This window comes from Gymnoscopelus microlampas (assembly GCF_963454915.1).
Source record: "Gymnoscopelus microlampas genome assembly, chromosome: 8".
Lineage (NCBI taxonomy): Eukaryota > Metazoa > Chordata > Actinopteri > Myctophiformes > Myctophidae > Gymnoscopelus > Gymnoscopelus microlampas.
The window spans coordinates 2,776,237-2,793,496 of record NC_139945.1 but is presented as its reverse complement, the minus strand read 5'-3'; the positions used below and the strand labels follow the sequence as shown (position 1 = coordinate 2,793,496).

Here is a 17,260-nt window from a genome sequence, read left to right as displayed (position 1 = left end):
CAAAACGAAGGCCAAAGTATTTCTATCACCGGCTTCGAATGCTATTAATGCATTGAATGGGAGATTATCACGTTTTATCCGACCATTGAATGGGCGAGTAGGTGACGAGTAGGCGATACGGCGATACACGACACGACAAAACCTCCATGGTGTTCAGCAGTGCAGTGCGCATGAGATTAACTGTTTAAATCAGCTGTTAACATTAAACGTGGCTCATTCAATAATGAACAGATAATATGGATTTTATAGCTTAATTACAACGCATATGTCTCATTTTAAAACATGGGGGTGTGGCAGCTATCTGGGATTTGGGTGTGGGAGTAGGGGGCTGGGGTTTGTGGGGGTGGGTTTTGAAATGTTTAGAAAATAGCTGATAATAAAAAAATAAATTAAAAAAGATGCAATGGGATGTGCAATGAGCTTGTAGATCGGCTAATGTATAAAATAGAGTTAAAGTGGTTAAACTGTTCCTCATTTTGCTGTGGACCCCCAGGAACTCCCTCGAGGACCCCAGAGGTCATCAGACCGCACTTTGAGAACCACTGCTCTAAGGATATGCAAAAAATATGATTGTAATTTAAATACTATAATATATTATAGTAGAATTGAATAAGATAGAAGAAACAATTACGTTGCGCTTTTGTACAAACATATCAACACTTGAATGTGCCTAATAGTGTTCTTGAGTGTTTGTAGATTTTATTTTTAACTAAGTATAAATGACAGCTAAGAAAACATTGGTTAATGTCAGAATCTTAGTGAAAACTACGTAAATGGGTCCTAAGAAGAAATCTCTTCTTAAGAATATTTGGTGAATGAGGCCCATGGATGTAAATGATCCCATTAACTATAACAATGATACATATTTTGCCACAGTATAAAATTGTAAATAGCAACTTTTTCAAATAATTGAGTAAAAAGTACAATATTTGCCTCTGAGATGTAGTGGAATGGAGTACTTAAGTAAAGGGTTAGGGTTAGTTCCTAAAATGTTACTTCAAGTACAGAACTTGAGTAAATGTAATTAGTTACTTTACACCACTGGTCTGTATTGTCTTTTGCTCCAGCAGATGTCCTATCAGCTTCACTTGTCTTAAATTGTCCATAAATTGTCATTTGTTCTGTTAGGTCTTCTGTATACAATACTGTATATAAACTCTGTCCTCTCTGTACTTTTAATTGAACCGTACAATTGTATATAAATAATTGTCTAGCATAATACATGTAAGCTGTAGTTTGGCATCAATTTAAACTCTTTAGAGGAGTCAGTACTCTATCCTTCTTCTAGGCATGTCATGATATGTGAACATTCTGAGAAAATTGACAACCATTCAGTGAGAATGGCAGATCTACAAGTGCAAATAGCAGATCTTACTGAAGAATACACAAAATCACCTCCCACTCATTTCATGACAGTTGCTCATCCAGCACATACTGCTGCAGCTCCATTTGAGTGTCCTCAATTTAACATTGTATGACCACGGCCTGCTGGCCAGTACCATGGGAAGAAATAACATTACTCTATATACATCTAACAACAAGAAGTGTTTCTAACTCCTCTCCTCCAAGCCAGGTGGCAGTGAGTTTGTCCAGACGGGCTGCCTGGTGAAGATAATGGTAGCAGAAACACTGTAGTGTCAGGTAGTGGAGACGTTGTGTTAGACAGTCAGACATTGATGCATTGTTGTTCTACTTCCTACAGTGTGAAACATGAAGGAGAACTCTGGACAAATCCTCAACTCTTTAAAAGATGTGAGTGTCTGTCTGTCTGTCTGTCTGTCTGTCTGTCTGTCTGTCTGTCTGTCTGTCTGTCTGTATCCCATATTGATATTTTCTACACTGTTTTATACTCTGTTGGTCCCTCCCTCCCTGGTCCTTAGGATGAATTCAAAAGCAATTGTTTCTTTAAACACAACTGTGTTTCATGGTAACCTGACTCCGCCAAGTGGAAGAAGCTTGCGACACACATTTTGTTTCACAGCCTACCGCCCCCATCTGGCTGAGTCAGGTTAGTTTCAGGGAACATGGTGGAAGAAGTACTCAGACATTTTACTTAAGTAAAAGTAGCAATACATACCACAATATAACAATACTCTGTTACAACTAAAAGGCCTGTGTTCAAAATGTTAGTTGAGTAAAAGTACAAAAGTATTGGCATCAAAATATACTTAAAGTACAAAAAGTAAAAGTACTAAAATGTTTCAAAATAAATCTAACAGCTCACAACGCGATGCGACGTGTTGTGAGCTTGTATATCGGCTATTTTCAAATAGCCGTGGTAGAGGCTAAAGTGTTTAATGTATGTTTTATAATATAATAATTTATATCTGCAAAGTAACTAGTAACTCAAGTTTGCAAATAATTGTAGGTAGTAAAAGTACAATATTTGCCTCTGAGATGTAGTGGAGTAGAAATAACAGAGAATTGGAAATACTCCAGTAAAGTAAAAAATACCTCAACGTTTTACTGAAGTACGTTACTTGAGTAGCTGTACTTAGTTACTTTACACGACTGGATAGGACTCTATATGAACAAACTTGTTATATCAATACAACTCATCGCATCTTTTGAAAATAGCAGTTCTATAAGCTCACAATGCGTCACATCGTGTGACATTGTGAGCTTGAAGATCTGCTAAAAAAAGGATTAACCCTTCCCTAAAAAATAACAATGACATTTACCTCAGTAAAATTATGCCTATTAACCCTAACCTTATTCCTAAACTTGACCTCAGTAAAAGTACCGTTTTATTTGAGAAAATAAATTCACTGCAAAATCCATGTCAGCAGTGGAATTCGATCCCACGATACATGGAGGGCATCATGGTTTAAGAGTCTAGCGATCATCTACTTGCCACAGGGACTGATTCAAGTTGGAGGTTGTGAGATAACTGTGATAACTAAAATACATTCATTCAAGTGGTCTGATTGACTAACCGGTTTGGCGATAGCACTTCACCCCTGGCAAGAGCTCCGCTCAAAAAAATCCCTCAGACGCAACAAATGTGCTATACAAATAAAGTTGCTTTGCTTAAATGGACAATGTTTGTATATATTATTTAAATCATTCCGAGATTCCAAAATCATTGGATAATATTGGATGCAATCCTATTCTAAAGATATGCCTATTTCCTTTTGGTTTGATTATGGAATAGGCCTATAGAATGAGTTTGTTTATCCTGCTTGAATTATATCTTATATTTTCCAACTTATGTAATTACTCATTATATTATTATGAATTATTGAATTCTGGTATTATTATGAATGACCTTTGATTGATTGAGGGGCGGGGAGGGTGATATCAGTCATTACACATACTCCTACTGGCTGGGACGGCACCTGTCAGCAGGGAGTGTTGGGTGGGAGGAGTAGGACGATGGCTCTACGTCCTTAATTGGCATAACTACTAAATTATTAAAAAATAATTGGCTACTCTAAATTTTTATAAAAGAAAGGAAAAATGTCCATAACTCTGTGACCATTGCGCTGATCAGCTCAATGTAGGACTGGATGTGAAGGTTGCGTAGCGGCCTGAACATCTAGTACTTAAAAAATAGACGACCAACAGTACAAGCTCACAAAGTGTTGCATTGTGATGCATTGTGAGCTTTTAGATCGGCTACATTTCAAAAATATCAAAAATAGCTGATCTACAATCTCACAAATTGCATGAATTTGTTTGGTCAAATAAAGGTTGATGATGATGACGATGGTGATATTGTTGATGATTGGATGATGGATCCCTTGCGTGCGTGCGTGCGAGCAAATTATGTTTATAATGTTTACTGACTTATGTTCTCATCAGATTTCCATCCTCTCACACTGGACACCAACACAGCACACAGAAACCTCTGTCTGTCTGAGAACAACAGAAAGGTGACACGGGTGAGCCAGGCTCAGTCGTATCCTCCTCATCCTGACAGGTTTGATGACAGGGCATTTGTTATGTGTACAGAGGGTCTGACTGGATGCTGTTACTGGGAGGTAGAGTGGAGTGGAACAGTTGACGTAGCAGTGATTTACAGAGAATTCAACAGGAAAGGAAGTGATTTTGGACATAATGACAAGTCCTGGACTCTGAAATGTTACCATGATGCTAACAAATACACTGTCAGACACAATAGTAGGCACACTGCCCTCCCTGTCCGCCCCTCTGGCTCCCACAGAGTAGCAGTGTATTTGGACTGCCCTGCTGGGGTTCTGTCCTTCTACAGAGTGTCCTCTGACACACTGACACACCTGTACACCTTCCACAGCACATTCAGTCAACCCCTCTACACAGCGTTTTATACTAAGTCTGCTTCCTCAGTGTCTCTGTGTCAGGAGAGATAATGGACCTCATTCATGATGCTTGAATGTGCACACATTTTATACTCAAAACGAACAGAACAGATTAGAATAGAGTCTGATTAATCATTTTTCTTTATTCTTGATTTTTTTCCTACAAGCTCAAGACACGTTTTGAGCTTGTAGATTGACTATTTTTGGCTAATGTCCCCCCCAGAATGTGGATTCTGGGTTTCAAGTGGTTAAATTTGGGGAACATTTAAATAACGCACCTCATATGCCAGTGGCCAGGTTAGAACAAATTTCTCAACCCTATGAGGAGAAAATGGATGGGGACGGACAGACAGACCTTTTCATTTATTGTACTTATCAAAGCCATACATTTGATCAAATGTTATGTATTAATAACATATGCTTGTATTGATGTTTTGTGTGATGGATGGTGAGATGGGTTGTACAATGGTGTGCTTATTTACTCTTATGTAATGCTTTGAGCAGCCATATAGTATCCTGTGTAAAGTCTACCTGCTTTGTCACATGGTTTCAAATAAACACAATTAGAAAGTCACCTTGTTTTGCTAAGTGCAATCCTTCTATCTTTATAAGAGAATGTAATTATAAGGAGCATACACCCAGTGGTGTGTTCTAGATGTTTTTGGAGGGTATACTATAACTATACCCTCCCTAGTTTCTCCCACATGCACGGCACGCACGCGTGTATATAATTGTTTTATGTAAAAAAAAAATGTTTTGAATAGCCAAAGAAATCTTAAAATGACATTGATGCGTTCCCGGTCTTAATGGGTTAAAAGAGTATCATTGCAAAGCTAAATCTGAGGAAAATGAGGATGTAGATTATTGCTATGCCCTATACGACAGAAATGGTTGCTGATGTCTTAACCAAGCCTCTGACAAAAGGCTACGTTTGAAAAATGTACATATTATTTGTTTGGAGAGTGATGTGATTTGCCAGGTCCAATTAAAATGCCAGAGGAGAAAAGAGATTATATGTTTTTGTTGTAAGATGTGTTCTAGGGAGCTATGAACATGTGTTTGAGTGGAGGGTGTTGAGTATTGAACATAATGATGTGTTGTTCTATAGGGAGCTATGAACATGTGTTTGAGTGGAGGGTGTTGAGTATTGAACATAATGATGTGTTCTAGGGAGCTATGAACATGTGTGTGAGTGGAGGGTGTTGAGTATTGAACATAATGATGTGTTGTTCTAGGGAGCTATGAACATGTGTTTGAGTGGAGGGTGTTGAGTATTGAGCATAATGATGTGTTGTTCTAGGAGCTATGAACATGTGTTTGAGTGGAGGGTGTTGAGTATTGAGCATAATGATGTGTTGTTCTAGGAGCTATGAACATGTGTTTGAGTGGAGGGTGTTGAGTATTGAGCATAATGATGTGTTGTTCTAGGAGCTATGAACATGTGTTTGAGTGGAGGGTGTTGAGTATTGAACATAATGATGTGTTGTTCTAGGGAGCTATGAACATGTGTTTGAGTGGAGGGTGTTGAGTATTGAACATAATGATGTGTTCTAGGGAGCTATGAACATGTGTTTGAGTGGAGGGTGTTGAGTATTGAACATAATGATGTGTTGTTCTATAGGGAGCTATGAACATGTGTTTGAGTGGAGGGTGTTGAGTATTGAACATAATGATGTGTTGTTCTAGGAGCTATGAACATGTGTTTGAGTGGAGGGTGTTGAGTATTGAACATAATGATGTGTTGTTCTATAGGGAGCTATGAACATGTGTTTGAGTGGAGGGTGTTGAGTATTGAACATAACGATGTGTTGTTGTAGGGAGCTATGAACATGTGTTTGAGTGGAGGGTGTTGAGTATTGAACATAATGATGTGTTGTTCTATAGGGAGCTATGAACATGTGTTTGAGTGGAGGGTGTTGAGTATTGAACATAATGATGCATAAAGCCATGTTATTGTTGTGACGTCATGACGTGCCTGCGTGCCACACTCTGTCTGCTAATGCACTCTGAGCATGTGCAGAATAAATCAGCCTTTCATTCCTGGCTAAACTCCATCAGTGACGTGTTTTATTATGGACCCACGACCACCATTGGTTACTATACACGCTGTGATAATGACTAACACAACATGTTCAGTAACAGGAGTCTCCGTTGTCTCCAGGGACGTGCACAGTTAGACTCTAGGTGGCGCTAGAGCAACTGCCCTCTTGCCCCTTTTTTCTTTTTACCATAACCCCTCGAAACCTAGCATCCCTTTTCTGAGACTTTAGCCAAAAATAGCCGATCTACAAGCTCACAACGCCTCGCAGCGCGAGGCGTTGTGGGCTTGTAGATCTGCTATTTTAGGCAAAGAGGTATAGGTGTAGAGGGAAAAAAGAGCAGACCAAGTCAACAAAAAAAAAGTATAATTTACTTGAGCACCTGCCCCTCAAAATGTCTGTGCACGCCACTGGTTGTCTCTCTTTAGTAAACTCAAAACACATTTTCAGGCTGGGATTACAGACCAGTTTCATCCAATGAGGAGAGAGAACTACTTACAGGATACAGGATAAACAGGTGACATAGGAAGTGATGACACAAACACATGAGCAGACACCATCGGAACTGGAACACTACAATTGAAGCTGATCTCTCTCCTGATTGGACAAAATTGCCAATTGTTTTATCAACTATTACCAGTGTTACTCAAATGTACTCAAATGTTTTACTTAAGTAAAAGTATCAATAATGCAATGCAGAACTACACTGTCGCAAGTAAAAGTTTGGTAATCAAATATTACTTGAGTAAACGTGCAAAAGTATTGGCATCAAAATGTACTTAAAGTACAAATGTAAAAGTACTCATCATGCAGAGTATCCCATTTCACACGTTTCAAATGTGTAAAAATCTTTTGACAATAGCAGATCTACAAGCTTGTGAGCTTGTAGATCTGCTATTTTTCAAATGACCCAAATGTATAATACGGCTGAAGTGGTTAATGTATGTTGTGTAATATTAATCAAAATCTACAAAGTAACTAGTAACTAAGGTTTCCAAATAATTGTAGTGGAGTATAAGTATAATGTGCCTCTGAGATGTAGTGGAGTAAAAGTACTGACAACTCTAGTACTCTAGTAAAGTGAAAATCCTCAAAATTGTGTTGTGAGTAAATGTACTGTAGTTACTGTAGTTACACCACTTTACACCACTGACTATATTGCACACCCCATGAAGCCTTAAATTCATTGAGATGTGTTTGTTTTTCATCCATTCCTGAACCAATAATGTGATGACCAGGTCATTGTTTAACAAAAACAAAACAAAAAATCCATGAATTGAAGTCTCCATGGGGTGACTAATCCATAGGAAAAAAAATATTTTTTTGTGAACTATCCCTTTAATCTAGCTTGCTGTAAGGACAAGCTGAATCATAACAGACAGACTGAACCAAAACAATATCTATCAGGACTAAACTCTGCCTCATAATAAGTTAATCATCTGTGTAACCATGTTTAACCATTATTTTATACTTTGGTTATTCAAAAAAAAGTAGAGCACAGAGTGCCGCGCTATGAGCTTGTAGATCTGCTATTTTTGAAAGATCTTGAACATTAGTGCACTCTTTGAATATACATATATTTTTTTTTAAAGCGAACTTGTTTTACTCAAATCTTTGCTTCTGGGGGGTCCCTGGAACCACATATTTTGAGGTGGGGGTCCGCGTCCAAATACATATAATTTTGGGGGGTCCTTGAGATGAAAAAGGTTTGAGAACCACTGATATAGCAAGTTTTTTGAAAAGACTGTTAGGATTTAGAAGAGATTTGTAAAACCCCCCAGAAGCAAAGATTTTAGTTAGAAATATTCGCTTTAAAATACATATACATTCAAATATTTTCAAAAATGTTCACGATTTTTCAAAAAATAGCAGATCTACAAGCTCATAGCGCCACACTCGGTGCCGCGCTATGAGCTTGTAGATCTGCTATTTTTGAAAAGCCAAAGAAATCTAGAAACGACACACAGATGAGTTCCCGGTCTTAATGGGTGAACTATTGGTGTGATCCCTGTGCTCCTTGTGGCAGAGCTACCATAGCAGAGTTATTGTTCTTCTCCCCATTATTTCATCATGTACATTAAAGCATTGGTTCTCAAAGTGGGGTCTGGGGACCCCCAGGGGTCCTTGAGGGAGTTCCAGGGGGTCCCCAGCTAAATGATAGATTAGGCACCAAATGGACCCTTATGTGTCTGTAACTCTGAGAGTGTACAAATGGAACCAAATGGACCCGTTAGGGTCCATTTGGTTCCATTTGTTACACTCTCAGAGTTAAATTGACATAGATTTTACAATATAAATTGCGGTCCAAGTGATATAAATGCCATTAAATGGGGGTCTGTAGCCTCTAATACATGTCAAACTGGGGATCCTTGATATTAAAATGGTTGAGAATCACTGCTAGAGCCGTAACAAATCTTCTCTTATGGGGGTCCTTGGCATATCTTTTGAAATGGGGGTCCGCAGGCTAATAAGTGTCAATTTGGGGGTCCTTGACATGAAAAAGTCTGAGAACCACTGCATTAAAGCATTACCATCACCACCCGGAATATTGTCTCTGACTCCTATGTCCTCATCCATCACTGATTGATCTCCAGAATTCCAGCACAAAACAAAGTGCAGAGACAGCAGGGGTGATGCAACTTTGATGATACACATTGCATATACTGTAAAGAAACCTCTTATCTTCCTATTGTAACTTTTTTAGTAAATTAATGCCGTACTTCATCATTCTATGTCGCACAAGGGTAGCAAAAATAGCCGATCTACAAGCTCAAAACGCGCCACAGCGCGACGCGTTTTGAGCTTGTAGATCTGCTATTTTAGCATTTTTTTAAAAATTGGAATCCTGAATAATGTTTTCCTATTTTTGAATTGGAATCCTGAAAAGTAAAAGTTGTGTTTCAATTCAAATGCATTTAGTTATACTTATGTTAACTTTATGAACTTAAATACAAATACATTGGACTTAAAAAAAAACAATAGAATTGTAATACCAATCATTAAGCTACTAATATAGACTGAAGTAATTAAAGCGGGTCATGTTTGCATGTTTGGAATCATAACAGCTGAAATCAATAATAGCCTATATCACTATTTTGATACCTGCGGGCTGCATTAAGTGACGGTGGGGGGCCGTGGATGTGGCCCCCGGGCCGCCAGTTGCCCATGTACTGTATGTTCTACAGTGTGTCTGACACCATGACTCTCCTCCACTGGTCCACACCATGTTCACACACAACCTCCTCCACTGGTCCACACCATGTTCACACACACAACCTCCTCCACTGGTCCACACCATGTTCACACACACAACCTCCTCCACTGGTCCACACCATGTTCACACACACAACCTCCTCCACTGGTCCACACCATGTTCACACACACAACCTCCTCCACTGGTCCACACCATGTTCACACACAACCTCCTCCACTGGTCCACACCATGTTCACACACAACCTCCTCCACTGGTCCACACCATGTTCACACACAACCTCCTCCACTGGTCCACACCATGTTCACACACAACCTCCATGCTGCATTTAATCTGTGTCCTCCAGTGGTGGAAAAAGTACTCAAATGTTTTAATCAAGTAAAAGTATCAATACTGCATTATAGAAATACTTTGTTACAAGTGTAGCACTGGCCCTTTAAGGAAAGTGCATAAAGAGGGGTGGCCAGGTTTGTGGCCTCCTGTCTAGCCAGAAGCCTGGTTTGAGTGTTTGTGAGAGAGACCTGGAGGCATGAGGGGTACAGACTAATTCTCGGTAAGACAATCTGAAACAAATGACAAGGTTTTTATAAGTCATTGTAACAATAGTATATATGAGTTTAGATAGGCTGACAATATGAGGCCTGTTGTTAATTATACTAATATATATCTGTATTTCCAGAAGCCTCCAGGTCCTTTGAGCAGCAGTACCCTGTGGCTGTGCAGGCCTTTATCAATTGGAGCCATGAGCATATATTGACTATTTGGTTATGTTTGTTATTTTGCCGTATTTTGTCATCTTGCTATAGGAGCCTAATGAATTGGGATGAATTGTTGGAGGGTTGGTCCAAGGCTTTATTATTTGACTTTTGTAGGAGCTGAACTAACATCACTGTTTTTCCCACCGTGCTATATATATATATATATATATATATATATATATATATATATATATATATATATATATATATATATATATATATATATATATATATATATATATATATATATATATATATATATATATATATATATATATATATATATATATATATATATATATATATATATATATATATAGATACACACACACACACACACACACACACACACACTATTTAGACTGAGTGCAATAGGGTTGACTGAGGACAGAGCTATACCATTAAGTAGCATTGCATGATTTTGGTTTTGCTTATTTGTAGTTTATTTTGATTTGCTTATTTGCTGATTTGGTTACTTATTTACTTTATTTTCTTTTGGTTTTGCATTATTTGGATTTGATTTGTTTAGTTTCTGTATATTTAGTTTAGAGGCCCCGAAGCCCTTACCCTTATTGCCCCTTCGCCTCTTGAGTTTAGTCCCTTTTGCAGAACTCTAATACTAACCGCTTTCTTCCTTTCTGTATTTTAACCTGACTATTTTTATACCAATTGTTGAATAAACTTGACACATTTGATACATCAGCCTCTGGTTCTGTTAATTCTGAACCCGTACCTTCCTGCTGACCTTACCTTGTTCAGTCATATATAGATAGATAGATAGATAGATAGATAGATGGTTAATGTGTTTAAAGGATCCCTCACTCCTATATGTGTGGGAGGCGTAGTCATTGCTTTACATGGCCCTGCTACATTACAAGTAAAAGTCCAGAATTCAAAACTTGAGTAAAAGTACAAAAGTATTGGCATCAAAATGTACTAAAATATTTGAAAATAGCAGATCGGCTATTTTCAAATAGCCTAGGTATAAAATAAGGGTAAAGTGATTAAAGTATGTTATATAATATAATTTATATATGAAAAGTAACTAGTAACTAAAGTTCTCAAATAATTGTAGTGGAATAAAAGTACAATATTTGTCTCTGAGATGTAGTGGAGTATAAGTAAAAGTATTGGAAATTGGAAATACTCAAGTAAAGTACAAATACCTCAAAATGTTACTTAAGTACAGTACTTAAGTAAATGTACTTAGTTACTTTCCACCACTGGTGTCCTCTATCTGGAACCATCACTGCTGAGTTGTGTGACCTCAAGGAGATCTGACTTATTTTCCTCTTTCATGTCATGAGTCTAGAATCCTTTAAACAATGTATATTTTATTGTTTTTTTTCTCTCAGCCTGCAAAATGTCAACCTTTTTTGTTTGGAAAAAAACAATTGTTCCTAAACTGTCACTTGAATCATGTTTATTGTATTTGTCGAATGGGAAGATTTTGTATGATTTATTAACCGCTTCCCATCTGACATCCCTATTTTGGTCATTATAGGAGAAATCTAATATTAAAAGAATAATAATATTTTTTATTAAATATTGAAAATCTACAAGATCACAATGCTTTCTGAGCTTGTAGATCAGCTATTCGTTGCCAGTTCAAGATACATTCTAAAGGAGTTTAGTCGCCCTCTGGTGGCCGTTTGTGTTCAATGCACCTGTGGTAAAATGCAGTTGTACTGTATGTATGACTGACTGACTGACTGACTGACTATAATAGGCGAGGTATAAAGCCTATCTATCCTATACTCTGCCTGTTTTTATGCTCCTATCTGCCTCAATTGTATTTGTTTAATTTCATCACTGTGTTTACTGTGTTAATAAAAATGTGTTAATGTTTGTGTGTTTGCAGTCGCACAGTACTGCTTTTATAATAGCTAATTGATTGAAATATGCAAATTATCAAATTGAATATTATGCACAATACAAAAATGTATGTCTGTTAGAGGTTTTTACAGTCGGTCACGGACACATGTTTATGGGTCATGAGTAACTATCCCTTTATTTTTTAGTTTCCTACATTTTGTTTTTGATTATTATTTCAAAACATTTTCCGCAACATTTTTCATGAATTAGGAACAAATGCAATGATTTTTCAAAATAATGTCATGAATGAAGAAAAAGGAAAAAAGAAAAGATATTCCATAAATTAGAACGGGGGTCTTCAACGTTTTCAGACCAAGGACCCCCTAGCTGAGAGAGAGATGAAGCAGGGACCCCCTACTCTATATTGTATAAAATTGTGTTTCAGATACACTTTTGCTACTCGTTTTTCCCTCTACACACCTATAACTCTTTGCCAAATATATTTTTGGCTAAAGTTCTCCTCAGAAAAGGGATGCTAGGGTTCAAGTGGTTAATGTAAAAACAAATAATCATATCACACAAAGATTTGGGGGGCCCCTGTAGTAACTCTGGGGACCCCCTAGGGGTCCCGGACCCCCTGTTGAAGACCCCTGAATTAGAAAATGTAATGTTTATAAAGAAGTAGTGAAAATAGCCGACCTACAAGCTCAAAATGATGCGACATTGTGAGCTTGTAGATCTGCTATTTTCACAAGCATCTTGGGTCCCGGGGAGACATCAATCATTTTGGGTCGCGAGCTAAAAGGGAAACACTGGGCGGGGCTACACAATACAATATTTATTTATGAAAATGAATAAATAAATAAAACATATTCGTTTTTTTAATTGCCATTACCAGTGGTGGAAAGTAAGTACGTTCTCCCAAAGAACATGGATGGTTTTGGTTCTAAGCCCACTTGTTTCTATGATGAAAGAGCAAGTTAAAATGTGAATATCTTTCTGTGAATATCTTACTGAATTTTGTTTCAGATTAGATTAGAGAAGTTAGCTTAGATTAGGGAATTAATGTAATTTTAATTTGGTAGAGGTTAGGCTAGATAGGGGTTAAAAAGAAAAGATTAGCTCCTTATATCGATTTGTTGATTTGCACTGGGGTCACTTTATAAGTTTGTATCATTTAAGTTAACTGTCACATACTTTGTCTGAATTCTGTGTCACTTTCTGTCAATAATCAAAAAGGGTCAAAACCAATAAAACTACATTTCACTTGCCAACCTTATGTCACGGTCATTTCATCCCTAGACTAAGGATCCTAACAGTCTGTCTGTCTGTCTGATGTGGTTAAATGTGTAGGTTATGTTTTAAAAAGTGGTTACCAAACTAGGGGTTGGGGCCCCCAAATTGTTTTGGGGACTCTAACCCAGTAAACAAATCAATACTGCAATGTAGAACTACTCTGTTAGAAGTAAACGTCTGGAATTCAAAATGTACTTGTTTCACCACAGATAGTTTTTAAGTTGCTTGATTCAGTATTTAGATAGTTGATATTCATTTAATCAGACACGCCCTCTTCCTATACAAACCCATTGTAACTTCAAACTCCAGTTTAAAAATTACCACCAGCTGGATTGGAAGTGACAGTCCAATAGTGTTATGTTTCCTCTGTGTGCATATGACATGTTTAAGTAACACACCACAGGACTAAAAGGGTTTTAAATATGTTTGTTTATTGACGCTGTGAGGAAGTCACATATTTATATTTATGGGTCACATGTCTCTCCTCTGCAGTGCTGATAGGGCAATCCTGTTGATTGGGAAGGTGCCAAGCGCTGTAGAGGAGGGGGGTGTTCATGTTCATATTTGTATCATGTTTCGTCTTTTTGTGATTTGTGAATGAATTGGGCCTGTGTGTGTGAAATATAGTGGAATCAGTTTGGAAATTCCTTTATCCTTCTTTATTCCTTCAGTAATTATATAGATTACTCACAGGCCTTATTTAGCCATAGTTGACTTAATTGAGGCCACATGACAACGCTCTCTAGTGAAAACGTCAAAGTGTCGTTGCGTTCTCTCTTTTTATTTTGCCTTTAGACGGTGACACACCAGGGCTTGAAAACGCTGTAGTGTGCGCATCTGATTTGTGGGTTGCCATTTCTGCTTATTATAAGCGACTTTGGCCTGTTTTTCCTGTAAAGTTGCTTGTAAATATTGGTTGTTGCGCGTTGTGTTTTTGTTGGGCTTGTTTTGATTTTATTATTGTTGAAACCGTTTTCAAACATGTGCATTTCAAATCATTGTATTTCTTCACAGACCCCTGTCTGAATTAATACATATATATGGTGAAAATAGCCGATCTACAAGCTCACGGTGAGCTTGTACATAAGTCATGAATAAGAGTTTTAATCCTGTCTGTGCCCGAACGCCGTTCTACTTACTCATTTAATAGATCATCTTATTCTTCCCCGTACACTTGATTTTAGCGCGGTATTTCTCCCACCGTTTTTGCGGCACACACTCGTATGTCAAAACGACCGGCTTCACCGGGAATCCTGTGCTTGTGCTTTGCTAAGAGATTGGTTACATTTTAGTTTAGTTGATATTGATGTATTAGTGCATTACATTTTTGCCATTCATGGGAAAATGAAAAAACTCCCATTCAAGCATTTTTTTTCTCAGACACCGTAAGCGCTAGAGTTACAAGACTTGGAGGGGAGGTTCATAATTTAGTGCGAAATTATTCAAAAAAGAATTACACCAGTTGGCCTCATGGTGGCGCTATAACAGCCCACTTTACGTTTTGGCCTATAACTCTTGAACCATCGGTCGTACAATGAAAAAAGTCTCCCCATAAAATAAAAAAATATTTTTAAAAAAGCGGCAATTACCGGTCTAATGCGACCTCTGATTGAGGTATGTGCATATAGCACAGAGAATTGGTTAACAGTTCGTCAATAATTAACAGTCTGGTGATAACAGCCCATAAAAAAACGTTTCAGTCACAAAGATACTTTGTGCCCTTTAGAATCTGATACCGTAATAAAATGTAATATCAGCTCTATAAACTCACACCACATTGCACCAAGTAAGTAAGTAAGTTAAGTGTCCCACAATGAACCTAGCCAACACATGCAGGCCAATAATTTGATGACCGATAGGCAGTGGTTCCGGTAGGAGACACAAAGAGTCTCCTTTGTATCTCCTACCGGAACCGCTGCGTACCGGTCCGCTGGTCATCAAATTATTGGCTTAGGAAAGTGACAAAAACTAAGAAATATCCATGAATTCAAGTAATCCATAGGAAAAAAGCATTTTGAGCGCACGCACGCACGCATACGCAAGCACGCGCGCGCACACACACACACACACACACACACACACACACACACACACACACACACACACACACACACACACACACACACACACACACACACACACACACACACACACACACACACACACACACAGAGTTGAGACCTGCTGACTTACAGGAAAAGAGAGGATCAAAGGTCACATACAGGTGTGTGAGGTAGATTATTAGTAGGTGTGGCCTAGCAACAGTCAGAGAGGAAACACTCTGTGTTCAACCTCCATTTTGACACAACACAGCAACACAACAGTAGGAGAGGAAACACAGCACAGCAACCCAGAGGAACTAATGGATACAGTGGAATGAAGTGTGAGTGTTTTTAATACTTTGTAATACTCTGTACCAATGTGTAGGACCTTTACCTTAGTAGGGCTCCATTACGCCTGTGTGTGTCTGTCATAAGTTTGTGATTGTGTGTGTGTGTGTGTGTGTGTGTGTGTGTTCCTACCACACATTCTCACACCCAGGTCATGTGACAGTGATGATTTTGGGCAACATGTGACCAAGCGTCAGACGGTTGAAGAGACAAGGACCTGTAGGGCAGTGGTGTGTTCTACCGTCAGATGCTGTGTACGGCGTATACCTTGAGATTTTTTTTCGGCGCTACCGTATACTTTCAAAAACTGTTTCATCCATTGAAAACGCGAGAGCGTATACCCACGACCATGCGCATCGTATCGTAGCGTATACCTTCCGAAAAAAACTAGAACACAACACTGCTGTAGGGTCACCATCACAGCCTGTCAGTGATCAGTATGTATATACTGTAGGGTCACCATCACAGCCTATCAGTGATCAGTATACTGTAGGGTCACCATCACAGCCTGTCAGTGATCAGTATGTATATACTGTAGGGTCACCATCACAGCCTATCAGTGATCAGTATACTGTAGGGTCACCATCACAGCCTGTCAGTGATCAGTATGTATATACTGTAGGGTCACCATCACAGCCTATCAGTGATCAGTATGTATATACTGTGGGTCACCATCACAGCCTATCAATAATCAGTATGAATATATGGAAGGAGGTCCTAGTCTGAGTGAGGCCCCGCCCACTCGCTTAGCACGGACCCCTGCTCAGACTATTCACCTTATTCCTGGCCACTCCCACTGTGGGCCTGGCCGTGCCCACTGTGGGTGTGGCCAGGTAGGGGAGGTGGGGAGGTGGGGAGCCCCATATCAATGCGTTTCCTGTTTACCAGTGTTGCCATGTCTGCTTATAATAAGCAATTTTAGGGGCTTTTTTTTTTTAAAGTGTAGTTGCTTAATTGGGTTTGCTTTCTAATGTTTTTAAAACCATGGTCCCCACATTTTTTCATGTCAAGGACCCCCAGATTAATATGTATTTGTCCACAGAGTCGCAGACCCACATCTGCAAATGTGTGGTGCCAGAGACCGCAATACAAGATTTGTGTTGTTAAAATAATTCCCTCACAGACACACAGCCCTAAAGCTCATTCTGTAGGTGTCTGTGGGGCCCCTATAGAATACTAGGGGCCTCACAGACACACAGCCCTAAAGCTTATACTGTAAGTGTCTGTGGGGCCCCTATAGAATACTAGGGGCCTCACAATGCACACGTGTCGTGTGCATTGTGAGCTTGTTGAGGTGCTATTTTCAAATAGTCTGTGTAAAGTGGTAAAACTGAGCCTAGTTGCTGCTTTTGGGCTTGTTTTCATAGACCTGGCCGCTTGTTTCTTTTGCAAAATCTGGCAACTTTTGCAAAATCTGTTAACACACTGATAACCTGCATTACACCTGCAGTAGCCTACTAGGGAGGAAGT

The 17,260-nt window shown here is 38.7% G+C and overlaps 1 protein-coding gene across 1 annotated transcript in view; it reads left to right on the top strand.

The window, feature by feature from the left end:
• LOC311050915 (NACHT, LRR and PYD domains-containing protein 3-like) overlaps nucleotides 1-4,599 on the top strand; it is a 178,796-nt gene extending 174,197 nt beyond the window's left edge. The window contains exons 20-22 of the mRNA XM_084065145.1: nucleotides 1,703-1,752; nucleotides 3,805-4,356; nucleotides 4,473-4,599. Of these exons, the coding sequence (XP_083921271.1) occupies nucleotides 1,703-1,752; nucleotides 3,805-4,331 (577 nt within the window). The 3' untranslated portion in view covers nucleotides 4,332-4,356; nucleotides 4,473-4,599. The remainder of the gene's footprint in view (nucleotides 1-1,702; nucleotides 1,753-3,804; nucleotides 4,357-4,472) is intronic.
• The last annotated feature ends 12,661 nt before the right edge of the window (nucleotides 4,600-17,260 follow it).